This window comes from Urocampus carinirostris, chromosome 3 (assembly GCF_059441175.1).
Source record: "Urocampus carinirostris isolate Australia breed hairy pipefish chromosome 3, RoL_Ucar_1.0, whole genome shotgun sequence".
NCBI lineage: Eukaryota > Metazoa > Chordata > Actinopteri > Syngnathiformes > Syngnathidae > Urocampus > Urocampus carinirostris.
In genome coordinates, this window is record NC_142351.1 from 29,920,197 (window position 1) to 29,938,092 (window position 17,896).

At 40.3% G+C, this 17,896-nt stretch overlaps 1 protein-coding gene across 2 annotated transcripts; it reads right to left on the reverse strand.

Moving 5' to 3' along the window:
* Nucleotides 1-7: 7 nt before the first annotated feature.
* Nucleotides 8-17,896, reverse strand: enpp4 (ectonucleotide pyrophosphatase/phosphodiesterase 4). Of its 2 annotated transcripts, none has more exons than XM_088331354.1 (8): nucleotides 17,751-17,896; nucleotides 14,292-14,535; nucleotides 9,345-9,638; nucleotides 7,695-7,799; nucleotides 6,607-6,805; nucleotides 2,320-2,493; nucleotides 1,973-2,242; nucleotides 8-795 (listed from the first exon to the last, which is right to left on the reverse strand). In XM_088331354.1, the coding sequence occupies exons 2-8, from the start codon at nucleotides 14,532-14,534 to the stop codon at nucleotides 689-691; spliced, it is 1,392 nt and encodes a 463-aa protein (XP_088187480.1). In that variant the 5' UTR covers nucleotide 14,535; nucleotides 17,751-17,896; the 3' UTR covers nucleotides 8-688. The 2 variants fall into 2 exon arrangements, with proteins under 2 accessions (XP_088187480.1, XP_088187479.1); XM_088331353.1 differs by lacking the exon at nucleotides 17,751-17,896 and adding an exon at nucleotides 16,833-16,973.

Consider the following 17,896-nt stretch of genomic DNA (forward strand, 5'->3'; position numbering starts at 1 on the left):
CCAAATTAAAAAAAAACTTTATTGACACGGAAATAAACATTCATTACAAGCATTTTGTACAGATCGCTGAATATTTTTTCACGTTGAAAACAAGCCTGAAGGATTGCATAGAAAAATAAGGTTCTTCAAATGTGGAATTTCCCTTTCGGTGCTACTGCCTCTTTCTATTGTGCAAAATTGCGCAACATGTCCTACAGTCATTTCCCTATGTTAAGAAAGCAATAAATCCAATTTCTCCTGCCTTGAGCAAATAATTTAAAGACCCCTTTGCCTGACTAAAAGTAGTATGAAATTAACAATATAACAAGTACGAAAAAAAGTACAGTGATTGATTAACCATCATTATCAAAAATGTCCAAATAAACAATCTTTCTTTGGCTGATTACTAATTTCACCGTTCATGCATTTAGTCCAATAGCTGGTTTGGCAAGATTTTGTTCCCGAAGTGTAGGTAATGACCAGGGTAATTAAGTTATATGTAAATGAGAAACACAACTAAAAATATGAAGACAGACTGGTTTCAAACTAGTTTCAAACAGTCGAGGCAAATAATTCATTTGACTCCTTCAACAGGTCTCTTCATTTGGGTTTTTCAAGTAACAGTGGACAACTCCAGTAAACTATTGATGTTAAAGTCTTGTTTGGTTCACTTTAGTGAAGTGCAAAAGTAAGCAGTTTGGAGGAAAATTTACCCCATAAGGGATTCCTCTTCGTCATTGTTGGCATCGTCTTGAAGTCTCTGAAAGGTTTGAGGAACGGATGGCTGAAAACAGCGGACCAAGAGCTTGGACAGAACTGTGGCAAACACAAAACAGCAGAATATTTTAATTTCCTATATATGTGTGCGTATACAAATCATGTAAGAGACTAAGGTGAAACAAGGGAACATGTCCTGGAACGTGATACTTTTCTCTGTAACGAGTCCTGCAACTTGTTATTAATAGAATTTAGTAACTTTTTACTACGTTACTAATTAAATGCAGATAATGCATTGCATGACTAACATCGTCACATACAACCTTTTGATCAGACAGTAAAAAATAGTGGGTGCTGGTGTTTAATACCTACAAAGTACAACAAAATATAGTTATCGTGGTGCCGTCTCAAGCGGAAGGACTCAGAATTTCTCCTCATCCCGATATTCTCCTCATATACTTCCATCTAGGCCAAATTTACAACTACTGTATGAAATAATTAATCCAATACACCATACTGAGAGAAAAAAAGGAAGACATCTTAGACAGTACCCAGAAATGGAGGAGATCTTCAAGGGGTTCGATGCCCAGAGACAAAATGGATATAGAGTGCCTCGGCTAATTGTTCTCTTGCGAGCTCTCAAGACTGCACAAGCCAAGAAACGTGAAAGGTTCACCGCTCCAAATGTGTACACATTGTATTCTATTTATCAACACCTGTGAACAAAGCGAGGGTGGTGATAATGGTTTTGTTTGGGATCTAAGTATGTTTTTGTGTTTGTTTGTCTGGCCACCCAAGAAATATGGAAAGGAGATTAGATATAGCCAGCATCTTACAAAGGCAAACAGGTAGGTTACCCTAGATGTGAAAAATGACCAAAAAAGCTGACTCTGCATGTTTTGTTTTGCTGAGTCAGCAGCTTACACAGAAAGACATTCTACTTTTTCAGGCCGGAACAAGTTTGGCCAGGATCACCATCTTTTACAAGCAATCAAAAAGGTCACGCTAGAGGTTAATTAACATGCAGAAACATCAAAGAACCATTCTAGTTTTATGAAGTGGCTGTTTTGAAGCATTTTAGAGGGTTGGCTTCTATGTGTATATGGTATTTCGTATTAAGATACTTACTTTTAGAGTAACGCACTACTTTTTGGGGTCAGTAATCCGGGCGGGTAACTGTATTAAATTGTAAATGAAGTAACTAGTCACTGTAACTAATCTTTGTTCTTCAGGAATGTGCCTGACGCTGCATACTAACGTCACCTCCTGCACTTACCAGGTAACATCACCAGCACGATTAAGATTGCAATGGTCAAGCCGAGGATCACGAGCATGTCTCGCCCACATTCCCCCAGCAACAAGCATCGGGCCTGGGCGAGGGTGCCGTTGTTAGGCTCTGGATGCACGGCCAGCAAATGACACATGAGCGGGTAAATGTCTACGCTCTGCAAGCTCTTTAATCGGTAGCCACTCTGGAAGCTGGGCCCCCAAGCTGCCATGAAGGGGTGCATGCTGGGGAGGGAGTTGTCGTAGCCGTGGTCGCCCACTGAGGGAAAGAACAAAAATATCAGCAGGGCCCACACAAGAGATGTTGCGATCCATTCGGAATCACGCCGTCCGTACATCTAGGAAGTTTATTTCCACGCTGTAAAATGGTCCAGCCTTCATCAGCAATCAGTAAGATGGGCTGGATGCGGTCATTGTTGCGGTAGTGCAAACTGTCCGGGATGGCCGCCTTTAGATAGGCCGTCATGTTGGGATGGCACTTCTCAAGTAGGGCAAAGACAGCTGCAGGCTCTAGAACAGCAAAAACAGCTTGGCTATACGTCACCACCAATGTTGGGACTTAGGCGTTACGAAGGAACACAATTACTTTTCTCTGTGACGAGTACTGTAAGGGGTTATCAATAATATTTTGTATTTTTACTTCCATTTAATGAGGCGTTAATGCATTAATAAAGATTGTTTATTTGTCATTAACGTTCAAAAGTTTAGGGTCGCTTAGAAATGTTCCCATTTTTGAAAGAAAAGCACTGTTTTTTTTTCAATTAAAATAACATTAGAGTAATCAGAAATACACCCAATACATTGCAGTAAATAACTATTTTAGCTTTAAATGTTTGTTTTTTATGCAATACAACAAGATGTACTACTCCATACAACACAAAAAGGCTCTAACTAGAGTAGAAAGAGACTTGGGAGAACAACCAAACAGGCATTCCTTGGTTGCAATTTGGTTAAATAACAGCCTCAAAACACACTAGTGTCAACATCTACAATGAAGAATGCGACTCCGAGATGCTGTCCTTCAAGCAGTGTGACGAAGAAAAAGCCATCCGGGACTGGCCAACAATAGAAAGAATAATATGAGAAAAGAAAACAGACATTCGACAATTAATTTGACTTTTTCATGTCCAGGCGACCCCAAATTTCTGAACGTTGGTGTAAATGCTAATTAAATTTTATTTGACACCCCGACGTACAATGTTTAAAAAAGATTTGTACTGATGGACTTGATAGCTCTAGGTCAGTCTGTTTGTGGAGTGAGACACTTTTTTACTTACCTAACTTATAGATCATAGATTGCAGTGTTTATGATTTGCTGTACACTTCGGCATCACACACTGTAATGTACAACTCTTGCTAGCAACATTCTCTGTAGGTTTAGAATGTTAATATGTACTTAGGGGCCGGTCACACAGCCGTTTGCGGCTGAATCACGGCTAAAATTTTGCGTTTTTTTTTTGCCCGTGGTTGCCCGGGATGGAAAATGCGCAAAATTGGCCAACCCGCTGTTCATCGGTGGTATGCCCGCAAAACAGACGCCGGCGACTGTTCCGCTTCCTCATCGCGTCATTTCTGCGCCATTTTCTCGTGTGGACCACGGGTATAAAAGCTCCCGAGCCCGTGTTGTGCCCAAATCCGACTCCTACGCAACACCCACACCGCCCCACCCCCTCGCGTGACTTTTTCATCCACGTTAACAAACGCATTTTGTAGAATACGATCGCACTTTATTGTTTAAATAAACGCGTTATATAGACTAGGATCTCCCAATTGTTATAATTAGCTCGCTTTATAGTTTTAATAAGCGTTTAATATAGAATACGATCGCTTTCGTTGGAAGCGCAGCAGAATGCGCGTTCACGCGAGGGGGGGAGGATTTACCGTTCGATTACGTTCACAACAAAAACAAAGACGGAATGGTTTAAGTTGTATTATATTTCCAACAAATGCAAGACAAAGTGGTTTTGGTTATATATTCGACATTAAATTCCCTAAAAGTGAGATGAAACGAGGTAAAAGAGATTGTAGTAGCGAGGGGATGCAAATCTCGGCACCGGGCTGTACAAGGCATAACCGCACAAGACACAGTCCCGTGAGGATCAAGATTTCAAGCTATGGCATCATTTTTATTTTATTATCTTGAAAAGAAATGTCAAGAAATAAAAATTGATTAAGACGAGGTCACTACGCTGACGAGGGGGGGGTTTAAGTGTTATTGGTCTATCTTCTTTATTCATTATCCATTATCGATTGGTTCATAATACGCTACAAAGCTTAGGAGCCGGGATTCTTATTCTCAGCCAAAAGGCCAAGCTAAGGTCCTAGCATTAAAGCCTTGCTGCGACCATTGCGAATGCACCGAAAGATTTATTCGAAATGAAGAGAAACTACGCTGACGGGAATCCATGTTCACCCCCTTGACGTCACGAGCACAACTGACGTGTGCTCGGCATTCGCGCTGTTTATACGCGGAGAAAGGCGTTTGACTGTCACACGCGTAACACGCTAATTTCACGTAATAACACCGCGATACAGGCGCAGAACATGCTATTACCATGCTCCACCCACGATTACCCGCTGAAATTTCCCGTCCTACCCATGTGTAAGCACGCCCTGGCCGCGGCCAGAGCACGTCGTTCCGCGTCATTTCCGCGTCATTTCCTCGTGTTGACCACGTGTGCGGCACGCGGTTTAACACGTGCTCAAACTTTTGAGCAGCTCAAAAGTTTTGAGCGCGGCCAACCACGTGAAAATTTCCGACCGCGAGTAAAGCACTGCTCTATCTCGTCTATATGGCGGTCTCAAAACGTCCAACAGCGCCCAACAGCATCTGCTTCACGGCCAGAAATTTCTGGCCGTGATTCAGCCTTGATACGCTCGTGAAAGGCTGTGTACCCGCGCTCTGAAGAATTGAGCAGTGCCAAACAGGTTCGCGCTGCCACCCGCGCACGAATTGCCGACCTCGTGTTAAGCACCGCTGTATCTCGTCTGATGGCGATCTCAATGCGTCCAATAGCGTCCGCCTCAAAGGCAGAAATTTCTGGCCGTGATTCAGCCGCAAATGTCTGTGTGACCGGCCCCTTACAAAGAACAACTGAGATCAGTTGTTGCAGTGCATACAGGGTATGAGTACGCTGAATTTCTTCACAAGATGTTTCCCCTAACATATCTACAACAAAAATAAAACTTCGAAATAAGGAGATCAGTTTATATTATTTAGTTGTGTGTCACCAGTAGACAATGGAAGGGGGCGTGGCTTATTCAGGAACAATATATATAGTGTAAATCAATGACGCAAACGTGAGTTACAGAGTTTACGGAAAAAGTGTGCTGAATTTTGTTTTATTAATCTGTGCAATTATTTGCGCAATATTCCATGACTGGAGCAGAAAATAAAACAGCTTGGACGGTACCCAGAAACCGAGAAGATCTTCGAGTGGTTTGAAGTAAAGGTACACCCAAGCCCAACCCAAAATTTTGGGGTCAGGTTGGGCCTAAATTGTAAATCATTAGAGTCGAGCCAGACCCCTCTATTGCTGACTTTTGTTTCAGTAAATATGTTGATAAAAATGTTTAGATTCGATCTGCAACCTCAGTGGAAATGTTTAAATCTAAGCTTAAAACACACCTCTATTCTGTAGCATATGAATTACCTATATTTTATGTTGACAATATCTGTGTATTATTTGCCCTCATGTAGGTTTTAGATCAGGGGATGGTGTCATAATAGTCTGTGGTTTGAAATAGTTTGTGGTCTGTGCAGCCCATTGAGTATCTTTGTGATTAAGGGCTATACAAATAAACATGACTTGACTTTACTTGACTATAAATCACTAAAACAATGTATGGATACTAAAAAAAAAAAAAAAATTATGTTCTTTGTTCTTCTTGTCTCTTTACCTCTCTCTCTTTCTCTTTTAAATTGCCGTGCTATATTTTTGAGGACGTACTGCTGCTGTTGTATGTGGACCAATTTGTTGCCAGTCAAAATTCTCCCGTCAACTCTTTAAAAAATCTGTCAATGATGGAATATTCGTGGTTCATGTAACCTCTGCAGACACAGAAATATAAATGTTTATACAGTCTTGCTTACTTTGGATATCATTACAAAATTCAGGCTTTAGTTTGTGATAAATCACCTTCTACTTTTCACAAATAAAATGTAAAATTTCAGGTGTGCTTCGGGCTCTATCCTGCAAAACAAGTTAATTGGTCATGATCGGGCTGGGTTGGGCTTTAATACCAGCAGTCCTGGGTTGGGTCGAGCTGGATTTTTTGAGTTTGATGCCGGGAAAAAATGGATACGTAGGGTCTCTGTTAAGTGTTAAGCTTTCAAGATTGTGCAAGAACAATTAACGGTTCACTGCTTTCATGGGTTGATGTACACATTTTGGGGTTTGGTTTTTTTTCAATTTATTTGATTAAGTAGCTAATTTAAAGCAGTTTTAGGGGGTCGGTAATTTGTAACTAGAAAGTTCCTTTCAAAATAACGAGCTCTTTTTTGGGTGTCGTCAAACGGGGGGAAAACTGAATAACTACTTTTTTAATGATACACTCTAACTCGTTACAGTTTTTCAGTAACAGGCCAATACTGATCGCCAGACCCTCTGATCGGCCTCATACCGCCGTTGGGGATGAGGGCGGCGATGGGTGTGAGGTCCACAAGTGTGTAGTTGTCTGGATGCAAGCAGTCGTCCAATCGGATGAGGCGATCGGCCGAGCATTGAGCCATGCCGTGGTCACTGGTCACCACGACGTTAACGCGACCCCAAAGGCCCGTTCGGTTCAGTTCCGACTTCAGCAAGCCGATGTCGTCGTCCACCTGTGGGAAGCAGAGTGTCGAGGACCACAAATGTCAAAATTAAAATTACAAAATAATTACAGAAAAAAGGTACAAAGAGTTTTGCATTTTCCAGACAATACTGAACACCAATTGTAAGACGCACCCTTAACATATTCAGTAATGATATATTTATTTTATACATAAGGCGCACTGGACCATAAGGCACATAGTATGAGACCTAGAGGAATCCCACGTTGTATCGGTTTACTTTTCATGGTTTGGATACTTTGTGGATTTTGAATTGAATTGTCTTTATAGTCCTTGATATCATTGTATCTTGCTTCATGTTGAAGAGCAGACAGCATACAGCAAATGCAATCGCGGGGCAGGCTGGAGAGGGCTTTGTGTATGTTTTGGGTGGACGTGACCCAAGTGTGAAAGGCAGTCAAACTGCGGGGCGAGCGCACAAACCTATGTGTCCACCAAAACAAACTGCAAAGCATGCCAACACTAGTATTTTAGCTCGTTAACATTCAAAAGAATATCATCAATTAAATCGAACCCTGAGGGAAGTCAGGTGAATGCAAAGAAATGCTGATGACCACCGGGTGCTTTGTGGATTGTTATCGGGTCCGGGCAGAGGCTGAGGCGGCGTGAGGAGATAACGCAATAGTGAGGCTAGGCTACGAAACAGCTCTCGTAAGCCACCCCTGCCAAGCCGGCATCTCAACAACGCCAGAATTGGAATTACTATTGTATTTTAGGCTGGGTTCACACAGCAGGGCAATCTGTTTGTTTGCACAGACGCGACCTTTATCCGATCTGTTCAAGTCCGTCTGAACGGCACATATCTGCCACTTTCATATGTATTCCTAAATCCGAAACATATCGGATCCTTTGGAGTGAGCGAATTAGTAAAAATTCCTACTTGCTTGAGCACTTTGCCAATTTCCGAAGAATTTTCAGGTCCAAAGAGGTGTCCAGATCGGTCTGGTTCCTCCCAATAGAGCGCTGCAAACATCACCCCATCATCCTAAATTAAAACAGAATTGAATTTATTGTCATTGATTGGAGTGTATAATGTTTACCAGATTATACATAGGCACTTCAGGATAAACATGTAATAAAAGTCTTTAATAAAAGTAATATGATAAAAAAGTAAGAATACTAGGATTGGCAATTTGTTAGATCCCCAAAAAAATAAATGGAATTAGCAGTAAAACTGTGCCAAAACTAGGAGAAACAAAATAGGACTATACATCCTCTTATACATTCCTATACATACGTTAAAATTATTGGCTTTTCAGTGTAACAGCAAACCTTTTTTAAAACACACTTTTTTTATGTAAAACACATTATCCCTAAGAGAGACTGAAAACATAAAACAAAATATTTGTAGTTTTGTAGTTACAAAAAAAAAAGAAACTGCAAAACAAAGGCTGAGGTAGCCCTATTGCATTTTAAGTTTTTCAGCACATATACTTAAATGTAGTGCTTAAAAAAGGGACAAAATAGCCTAGCTTAAATTATGAGGGTTCAAAACCCAATTTTATGAAAATGGTTTATAAAACATAAAATAAAATATGGCTTTTGGATATCAATGTCTGCATATATATATTTATACATTAACCCACATGAGAGCAATTGTATTGGTCTACATTATATATTTTTTCTCATGTATTTCTAAAGGAAAAGATTTGGGACTCTTGATCTGCAGATAAACAAAATCATATGTATCAATATTTTACCTTTACTGTAATGCACTACTCTCCAGCCTCCCGAAGTCCAAAATCAAAAGCCTTCAGCTGGTTTTTACCTCCTTGTCCGGTGTTCTGAAATTCCTTCCTACCCAGCGATATGGCCTAACCAATGTCCACTGTGCATGCGCAAAACACTATTACTATTATTCATTTGAAATGAAAGTGGAATAAGGAAGCTTGATGCTGTTGAGAAAATGGTTGAATCGCTTTTTTTCAGCTCATCTTCCAAAAGTAAATTAACTTTACTTCATTTATTTTTATAGAGCATATTGTTTTATGAAATGTTTATTATTAGTCCAAAACAATACAGGTTACTTATACAAGCCTTAAACATACTTACGTAAACCTTAAACATACATTCCATATAAAATATAGCACTGAAGAAACTTACGAACATCTCGTTTGTAAGTAGGGCAGCTTTTTCGTTCTTATTTATTTTGATTTGAATCTTTAACTGTTTCCAAATACCGCTATCTAACGTAGCTTTAAAGCCTGGCGTGTTTGATGTGGTAGAATTTCAGCATGGTGTTTGTTGACTGCGGTAATCAAGCAGTATGTGTGCATACCAACCCTTGTTGTATATCATCAGTAAATGTTCTGTTTGCCAAAATTCTGTTTTCAGAGTTCCTGATTTTACTTGATTATAAAGAAAACAAAATTGCTGTCAAAATAGCCTATGGTAGGAAGTCTCGAGAGGGTAGGATGTTTCGGCAAAACACAAGCGCCTCTGCTAAATTGTTTTAATTCAATGTGCCCTGCAACTCCCAATAAACAATTGTGTGACATTCCCTAAGCAGCTTTGACATGCCGCAAGTTACCTTCTCATTTCCCAGCAACCAGTTGGTGACGTTTGCCAAACGCTCACGGAAGCTGACTTGCGGGTTGTAAGGGAGAAAGTACGTTGGGGTCTGGTTGTGGATGGCTACCTCGGAGCCAGGCCACATAGCCACGCCTGTTTTGTAGCCCGCCTGATGTGCGGTCAGCCAGATTGGTGTGGCCTGGTTCCACCACATAGGGTCACTGCTGTTGCTCACGTGAAAGTGCTTGCGGCTGACCGGGTCGTACATCGAGGCGGCCAGGATACCATGAGACTCTGCATACAGTCCCGTCACCTGTGGGAGAGGACACTGGCAGAACTCTTCTTGTACATCCAATACTACATTGGGAATTGTTATAGCTTTATATCAAGACTCTTGGAATGTGTCACTTTGTGCCATGTTGGTTGAATACTGTGGTTGTAGGAGAAAATGTAGGTTCGATAATCTTTTAAGTCTTCTTTCGTGATTGAATTAAGTACATCGGGAAACAGCCATGAGGGGGAGCCTTTTATTTCGTCATCCCAAAAGAACTCAGAGAACTCCAGACATAACAATGCTTTTATAGCTTCAGTTTGAGTACAACCCAAAAGGCGGCCCTAGTCCTCAGTAATCAACAAGGAGGACGCTGTCGTACCCTTATTAGGACATGTTGTTCGCCTCAGTTTGCTCAGAGAGTCCTTGTCCTTGTCTTGCCAAGGATCTTCTCGAATGATGTCAACATTCCCTCACTACTCTAAGCAATGTAAGCAAGTCTTTCTACATTTCTAAATGTATGCAACTCTATTCTACAAATGCAAGTCTATTTTCCACAACATGGTACATCTACTAACGCGGTTATTTCGTTCCAAGATTGTGCTTGTAACTCTAATTGCTCCTGTAATGAACAAATTCCCCAGATATGAACTAATTAAAACTGAATTGGCCCGTTGCCGACCTCCAAAGCATCAAAATTAATCTTAAAAATCTATAAAACGCATCTTGAGCACTAAAAGCACATTCAAACAGTAATTAAACAAAGAAATACATTAATGAGATAAATAAGATGGTATTACTATTAACGAAATAAAATGGGGAGTTTATTATAAGTACTTACCATAGAGACTCAAGTCACCGCAACAAAAGCGTGTTACAGAAATGCGTTATAAAAGTGTCTTTAAAGAGAGCTGTTGCACGACCCAGGTGGTTAAGCGTCTGCGTGTGTGAAGGGAGGAAGGACCCTGCAGTATTACGTTTTGGCCAGATGTTGCAGTAGAGTTTCATCATTTAATTTCTCAGACAGAGAAGCTTTAAGTGAAAAAACAATGAATATAAGTCTGATGACAGATACTCGACATGCTGATGTTGTTCTTGAGTCACTCAAGGCGCCTAAGGTAATCCTTAGTAGCGCTAGACTCGCTTGTGGGAGGCTCCGTAGTTCTCCAAAGGAGAGGGGGCTGCGACTGTCCTGTGCCGCCAGGCCTGACCCAAGCAAACCAAGCATACGAAGCCTCTGAAGTCCTTAGTATGTTCGGACAGGCCGGTGCATGATTTATGGAAGCCCCGTGGGCAGGTAGTACAGGTGATTGGGGTGTGGTCGCAGCGAATGGTTCGAGGCATTTGGACTGGGGGCCAGGGTTGCTCTCGATGTCACCCGCCCTAAGAAGAAGTGACCGGAGATGCAGGACGGGCGATGCAGCTCTGATCATGGAAAAGGGCGCCTCCCACGGCACGAGTCTGAGTGGATTGAGTTGGATTCGTAAGGCTCCCCCGGGAGAGAGCCCTTCGCAGGACACCACGGGAAGGTTCCTAGTCTTTATCCTGCCCCAAGGACACTTCGACATGTAACACGGACGAGCCGGGTTTCCCAAGACGAGCACTCTACCTCCTGAGCTACTGATGTTGTTTTGTAAAACCGTTAACACCATTGTGAATTCAGTATTGCATTTTCACTCCCCCATTGACAATTGTCTTTCCCAATCTTCCAAAGTCCAGTTTGTAGACTTCTAGGGACTTGTTCTAAAGTTTCTGTCTTTTAAGTCAAATTTAATAAAACTTATTGTGAAACGGCTAAATCTGGGGTGTCCAAATTTCAGAATGCAGGCCAGATTTGGTAAGCTGAAAATGTGAGAGGGCCAACTATAAGACCTGGCATTATTTGAGCAATCTTTGATAAATTCTCCCCATGTGAAAAATTTGCAGTGCTTGGTGATCAGTGTCGCAACCTTGTAGCTTACCTTTGGAGCATTTTCATTTGACTTGCAGCGTGTGGTAAAAAAGCGCAACTATGCAGTTAAAACAGTTGCTTGCCCCTTTTTACAGCGTTTTTTTCCAGTTATGCTGACTACAAAAACCTGTTTCGTATGACGGTGCCTCTTCATTTAATATTCTTTGAAAACAGCCAGTGTCTAGGCAGATTAGGTAAATGCAGTTGTTTCAGATATCTGTAAAAACATTCTCCAATTTCCACTTGTCCTGGAAGCGGCAACCCTCACTGTCAAATTTCCTTTTATTTTTTACAGTCGCCATATCGGAAATGGGGCTAAAATTCTCACAGACAGCCAATGACATGGTGGCCAAAAGACTATTGCCATCAATTAATTAAATGTTTTTTTTTTTCTTTTTTTGGGGGGGGGGATAATGTAATTAATGCTGCGGTCAACATTGCTGCCGGGCCACATAATATCAATTTTATAACAGAGGCCGCGAACCAGTAAAAATTGGATCATGGGCCAGAACTGGCCCCCAGGCCAGACTTTGGAAATACCTGGGCAACATAGTCATCTTGAGGATCAAAACATATCCTAGAAAAGAAGGAAGCCACTCAACTTCTTGCGCCTTAACTCTGAAATGACCGAAATGTTAGTTATTGGTCCATCTAAATGCCGTGACTTGTTCTCAAAAACTGCTCTGAACATTGACAAATGTAATATCACCCAGGGTGACTCAGTTAAAAATGTAGGTGTCATATTTGACCCCGATCTGTCCTTTCAAACACACGTGAAGAATATTACTAGAACAGCTTTCTTCCATCTTTGCAACATTGCTAAAATTCGTCCTATGCCGTCTCAGTCAGATGCGGAGATTATAATTCACGCGTTTGTTACTTCCCGTCTCGATTACTGTAATGCACTACTCTCCGGTCTCCCGAAGTCCAAAATCAAGAGCCTTCAGCTGGTACAAAATGCTGCAGCGAGGCTTTTAACTAAGACAAGAAAGTTTGATCACATTACCCCAATTTTAACTAACCTGCATTGGCTCCCTTTTAGCTTAAGATGTGATTTTAAGGTTCTGTTGGTATACAAAATCATGCATGGACTTGCTCCCTCATATCTTTCAAATTGAATGTCCCCCTATGTTCCAGTCTGGAGCCTTCGCTCTGAAAACGCTGGTCTACTAGTGATCCCAAGAGCCAAGAGGAGATCCGCAGGTTCGAGTGCGTTCTCCATCTGGGCCCCAGTGCTGTGGAATGCTCTTACCCCTGAGATTCGATCTGCAACCTCAGTGGAAATGTTTAAATCTAAGCTTAAAACACACTTCTACTATATAGCATATGAATAATCTATATTTTATGTTGATAATATGTGTATTATTTGCCCTCATGTAGGTTTTAGATAAGGGGATGGTGTCATAATAGTCTGTAATAATAGTTTGCAATAGTCTTTGATCTGTGCAGCCCTTTGAGACTCTTTTTCCATCCATCCATTATCTGCACCACTGTAGGTCGCGGGGATGCTGGAGCCCATCCTAGCCATCTTCGGGCAGTGGGCAGTGGACACCCTGAACTGGTTGCCAGCCAGTCGCCGGGCACACAGGGACCGACAATTCGCTCGCTCATTCACACCTAGGGACAATTTGGACCGGCCAATTAGCCTGACATGCATGTTTTTGGAATGTGGGAGGAAACTGGAAACGCACCCCACCCACCCACAACACAGACTGTTTGCACTTCTACCCTCAGGAGGGAGGCACAGGAGTGTGAAATGCAGGATAGCCCGTCTAAAGCACTCTTTTTACCCCTCTGCTATCAGACTCTTAAATGCCTGCTGATCGAACAGTACATAGCAGACACGTTCAGCACACCGAAGACACTTTAAACTGGACCATTCTTGGACTATTCTTCCACTACACTCACTTTTAACTGTGTTTTATTTTATTTGTATCTTATTGCTTTAACTCTTTTTGAGTTAATACAAGATTAACAAGTCGTCATATTCTTTTATATATCCGTGTATATAGTTTCTTAGTTTTATCGCGCTAGCAACTGCGTGGACAGCAAAGTAAGAATTACAGTACATTGTGCAGGGAACCATGGTTCTTTACTGTGCATATGACACTTTGAATCTTGAATTTCAGACAGGAAATGGTGAGGTCTCTGAGAAAGGGCTGATTCTGATAAATGAAACGAAGCAATAAACAATAGAAAAACATGAGCGTGGCGTACGTGTGACGTTGAAGGGGTTCCATTGCCATTTCCAGTCCAATGTGGTGTTGGACAAGATTGTTTCCACTTTACAAAATCCATGGAGTTGGAGTTAGATATGGGGGATATCAACAAACGTGTGCAGGAACACGTAGAGAAACAAAAAGGTGTGGTAAAACATTTTGTGCTTACGTTCATTTAAAGGTGTGGTAATTCTAATTGTTGGTGGTTAAGTATTATCAAGAGTCTCGAACTTGTCACCCCAACCACAAATCCCATGCAAAACACACCTGCGTTACAGCGACACTCTCATAATAAACTGGCATTTAATTGTGTTTATATCATCTTATTACTGTATTTCTTATGGTTAATTACTATTTGAATGTGTTGTGAGGTCGGGAAGAACCAATTATTTTTGAATTATTTCATATCGGAAAAATTCACTCATATCACGAGCAATTCGAGTTACAAGCGTGTTCCTGGAACGAATTCAGCTCAATTGAAGAGGTAACGTTTCACTCTATTAGTTCACACTGGGATTGGCTCACCAGGCTGTAATGGTTGGGAAATGTCTTTGTGATGAAGACGTTGGTGAGCTGCTCCACCAGGACCCCTTGGCTGTAGAGGAGGGTCAGGTTGGGCATCGGGTACTTCTGCAGGTAGTCAGCTCGGAAGCCATCAAACGAAACAAGCAGGAGCGGAGGATGTCGCTGCTTGCAGGCTGTGTTTCCAGAGATCAGAGTCCAAAGATGATGCGAGAGGCCCAACTGAAGAAATATTCTTGGGAACATGCTGAAAACAGAAAATAAACAATGCTGACATTAGTTTAATTGCCAGGGTAGTTATATTATTTAAAACTAGTAACGGGGGGAGGGACCCAACTTTGCCAACGTCAATTAGGACGATTAAAATTCACGACGGAGTTAAAACTATTTTTTTTGTTGAGGTTACTATTCTTTCTAAATATTTGTGGTTGGACACTGCTGTAATATTGAACATGAATCGACCGTTTTTACTACAGCACAAAATATAAACAATTAAAGTAGCTGTATGGAATTTGGATCTTCTTTTTACTCGCAACCTCTGTCCACTCATTTATGATACGCGGCCAAGTACGAATAAACTCTTATTTTTTCATCTTTGGGTTTGGGTTTGAACTTAGTATGTCAAACATACAGGCTGCGGGTCGGATGATTTAATTTAACCCACTAAAAATGTCTGAGTATTTAAAAAAAAAACAACAGCTGGTTTCAAGCTCAGGGTCCTCGAACCTTTTTCAAGCTGAGAGCTGATTTTGGTTACTAATTAGTGCCAAGGGCCTAGTTTGATATGAATTTCTAAAATTACTTCTATGTTTTTACTATGTTATTACCAGGTTAAGTAGAACAAAGAAAGAAGGAAATAAGACAGAAAGAAAGAGTGAAAGAATAGAAAAAGTAAAAGAGAAATACAGAGAGAAAGATAAAAGCAGAGTGAAGAGATAGAAAGAGAAAAAAGGAGGGATGACAAAAGAGAAAAAGAAATGAGAGGTAAAAAGAGAGAGAGAGAGTGAAAAATAACAAAATTAAAGATAAACAGAGAGAAAGAAAGAGAGGGGAAAAGAGAGCAAAAAAAGAAAGTAAGAAAGCAAGAGAAAGAAAGAAAGAATATAGAAAAAAGAAAAGAGATAAGTAGATATAGGCTTAATTGGACTCTGCTAATCACAGGAGAAAAAAAAATCAATAGCCCAACACTGTTGGGGTATTTTCATAACAGGTCCACGGGCACCTGAGCTGTCCTCAGAGGGCACCTGGGTGCCTAAGGGCAACAGGTTGAAGACCCCTGCTCTAGGTCATTTCAATGAAAAGTTATGAGTTTTATTTTTAATGCAAAACAAATACTTTTTCCGGCCACTTGTGGACAGTGTTGAGTTTCTGTAGCGTGGCATGTAGGACCAGGCATTAAACAGCATTCAATCAACAGTTAAAATGAACCAGTTAACACATTTGATGCCAAAAATGAAAATGTATTTGTCCCCATTGATAAATGTGTTTACAAATAATACTTTTTCATTCTTCATTACAAGATGTAGGGTAGGTGTCTAATGTAGCCTGAATGATAAAGCAAAATACCGAAAAATAAAGCTAAAACTTTGCGGTTGACATTCTTTCACTCATCCGGCCAACCTGAGAAGAGAAATTCTGGACCAGGCCCCCCAGAGTCAAACAGAGTTTGACATCCCTGGTTTAGACTGTACTACTCTATTACTTTTCACCAATTTTATGCTACACTGACAAATACAAACAAAAGAACAACCGCAGAGACGAGCACGACATCACTCTCCAGCACTACCACCAACCCATATTCCTCCTACCTAATGAATTCAACACTGAACTGCTTTGCTAAAGGTAAGACAAAAGCAGGTATGTGAGGTGCAAAATAAAGAATTAGGGCTCTTCGATTTACACATACTTATGGGAAAATATTTAACTTTCAAGTTTTTTGAGGACACCAGAAAAGATGCACCTCTCCCTGAAAGACCCACTGTGTACTATTCGACCACTAGATGGCACTGTATTGTCTGATGCAAACGAAAACCAGTGTCTCAGAGCACAGCGTAGCAGAAAGTTAGGTATGGATTCCGCTATGTAAAAGAAATACCAATTTCTAAACCTATGATTTTTGCCTAGTATTCAAATCAATGCTGTTGTTGTTTTTTACTGAATGAGTTTTTTGTGCCACTAGGAGGCACTAAATATTACACACTGTCTCTTTAAGAAAATCATAAAATCGCAAGCTCCAAATAGAAATGTGATATGTTGAAATCTTCCTGGATATTAAATTTCATGTCAATTAAATTTAGGCAAAATAGAGACGCATGAACTCGACCGGAAAGCAGTCGAACGTGTGTGACTGACACAAAAAAATTTTCCAACAAACTGCACTTAATTACGAATTAACGCAAGCCTGCGCGCACATTTAAAAGCTTAAAGGTGACGAACATTGTATACCAAAACATTAATGCCAATTCAATCTCGGTATAGGTTGTTGGCAATGGCTCGTCAGTATTAGACTCGATTTCTTTATACAATTTTTAGACACAAGTTTACCTTTAAGTAAAATGTAATCCTCCAAAACGATGCACTTAATATTTGGCGGTCTGACGTGTATCATCCGGCTATGACCCAAGCTTTTCTTGAAACGATACCGTACATTTAAGGAAGCGAAGATAACGCGCAACCACTTCCGGTAACTTCTTTCAAAATAAATCGCTCCTTCGATTTTATTTTTTTTCTAAACATGTTTTAATTGTATTATTTGGAGAAAAAGATGATTGCCGCCAAGCAGGAAGATTAGAGATAATATTAACTGGTATGCTAGTCAAAATGGGTAAAGGTTAAAACTAAAGGACAATCAAGTAATGTTTGGTATTCTTTAAACATATCACTATACTAATAATACTACGCGTTTTTCACAACACCCCCCCCCCCTCCCAAAAAAAAACACACACAAAAACACAGATCTCGAGGCAAACTGTCCGTCAAATATGTTTAAAAAATAATTTCATGACGATTTTTAAGTTTAAATGATCGTGTTGAATTGTGGTCACCGTGGATCATGACGTAAAACAGGTTATTGATTTTGGGTAAAAATGTTGCTGTAAATTTAAATTATACTTTATTTTAAACTTGTGTTTCAGGTTGTGATATTTGTATCTTTATTTACTAGGAATAAATAACAAAAATCACTTTAAATACTCAGAACAGTATCCACCGATGGGGCGAAAAAAATATTTTACTACGTCTCTCTTTTTCAAAAATAATACAAAAGAATAATAATTCAGCAGCATTGTGTGCAGACTTAATACTTTGAAATATTTTATTATTTTTACAGTGCAATCATAAACACTGTTATACCAAACATAATGAGTTATTAAATAAACTTCTCTGTACTAGCACATGAGCATATATTTTGATAGAATGTAATTAGGATATAAAAAGAAAACAAAAAAGTAATTTTCTGCTCACCTATTAATATAGATGAATGTTAGTTACACAGCTGATCACTGAACGAAAGCATTGATACTATACAATGCCATTTTTTTTTTTTTTAGCAAAGATAAATGTGGGCCATTGCACACTGGTTGATAAATACTGTCGTATTGGAACATGCC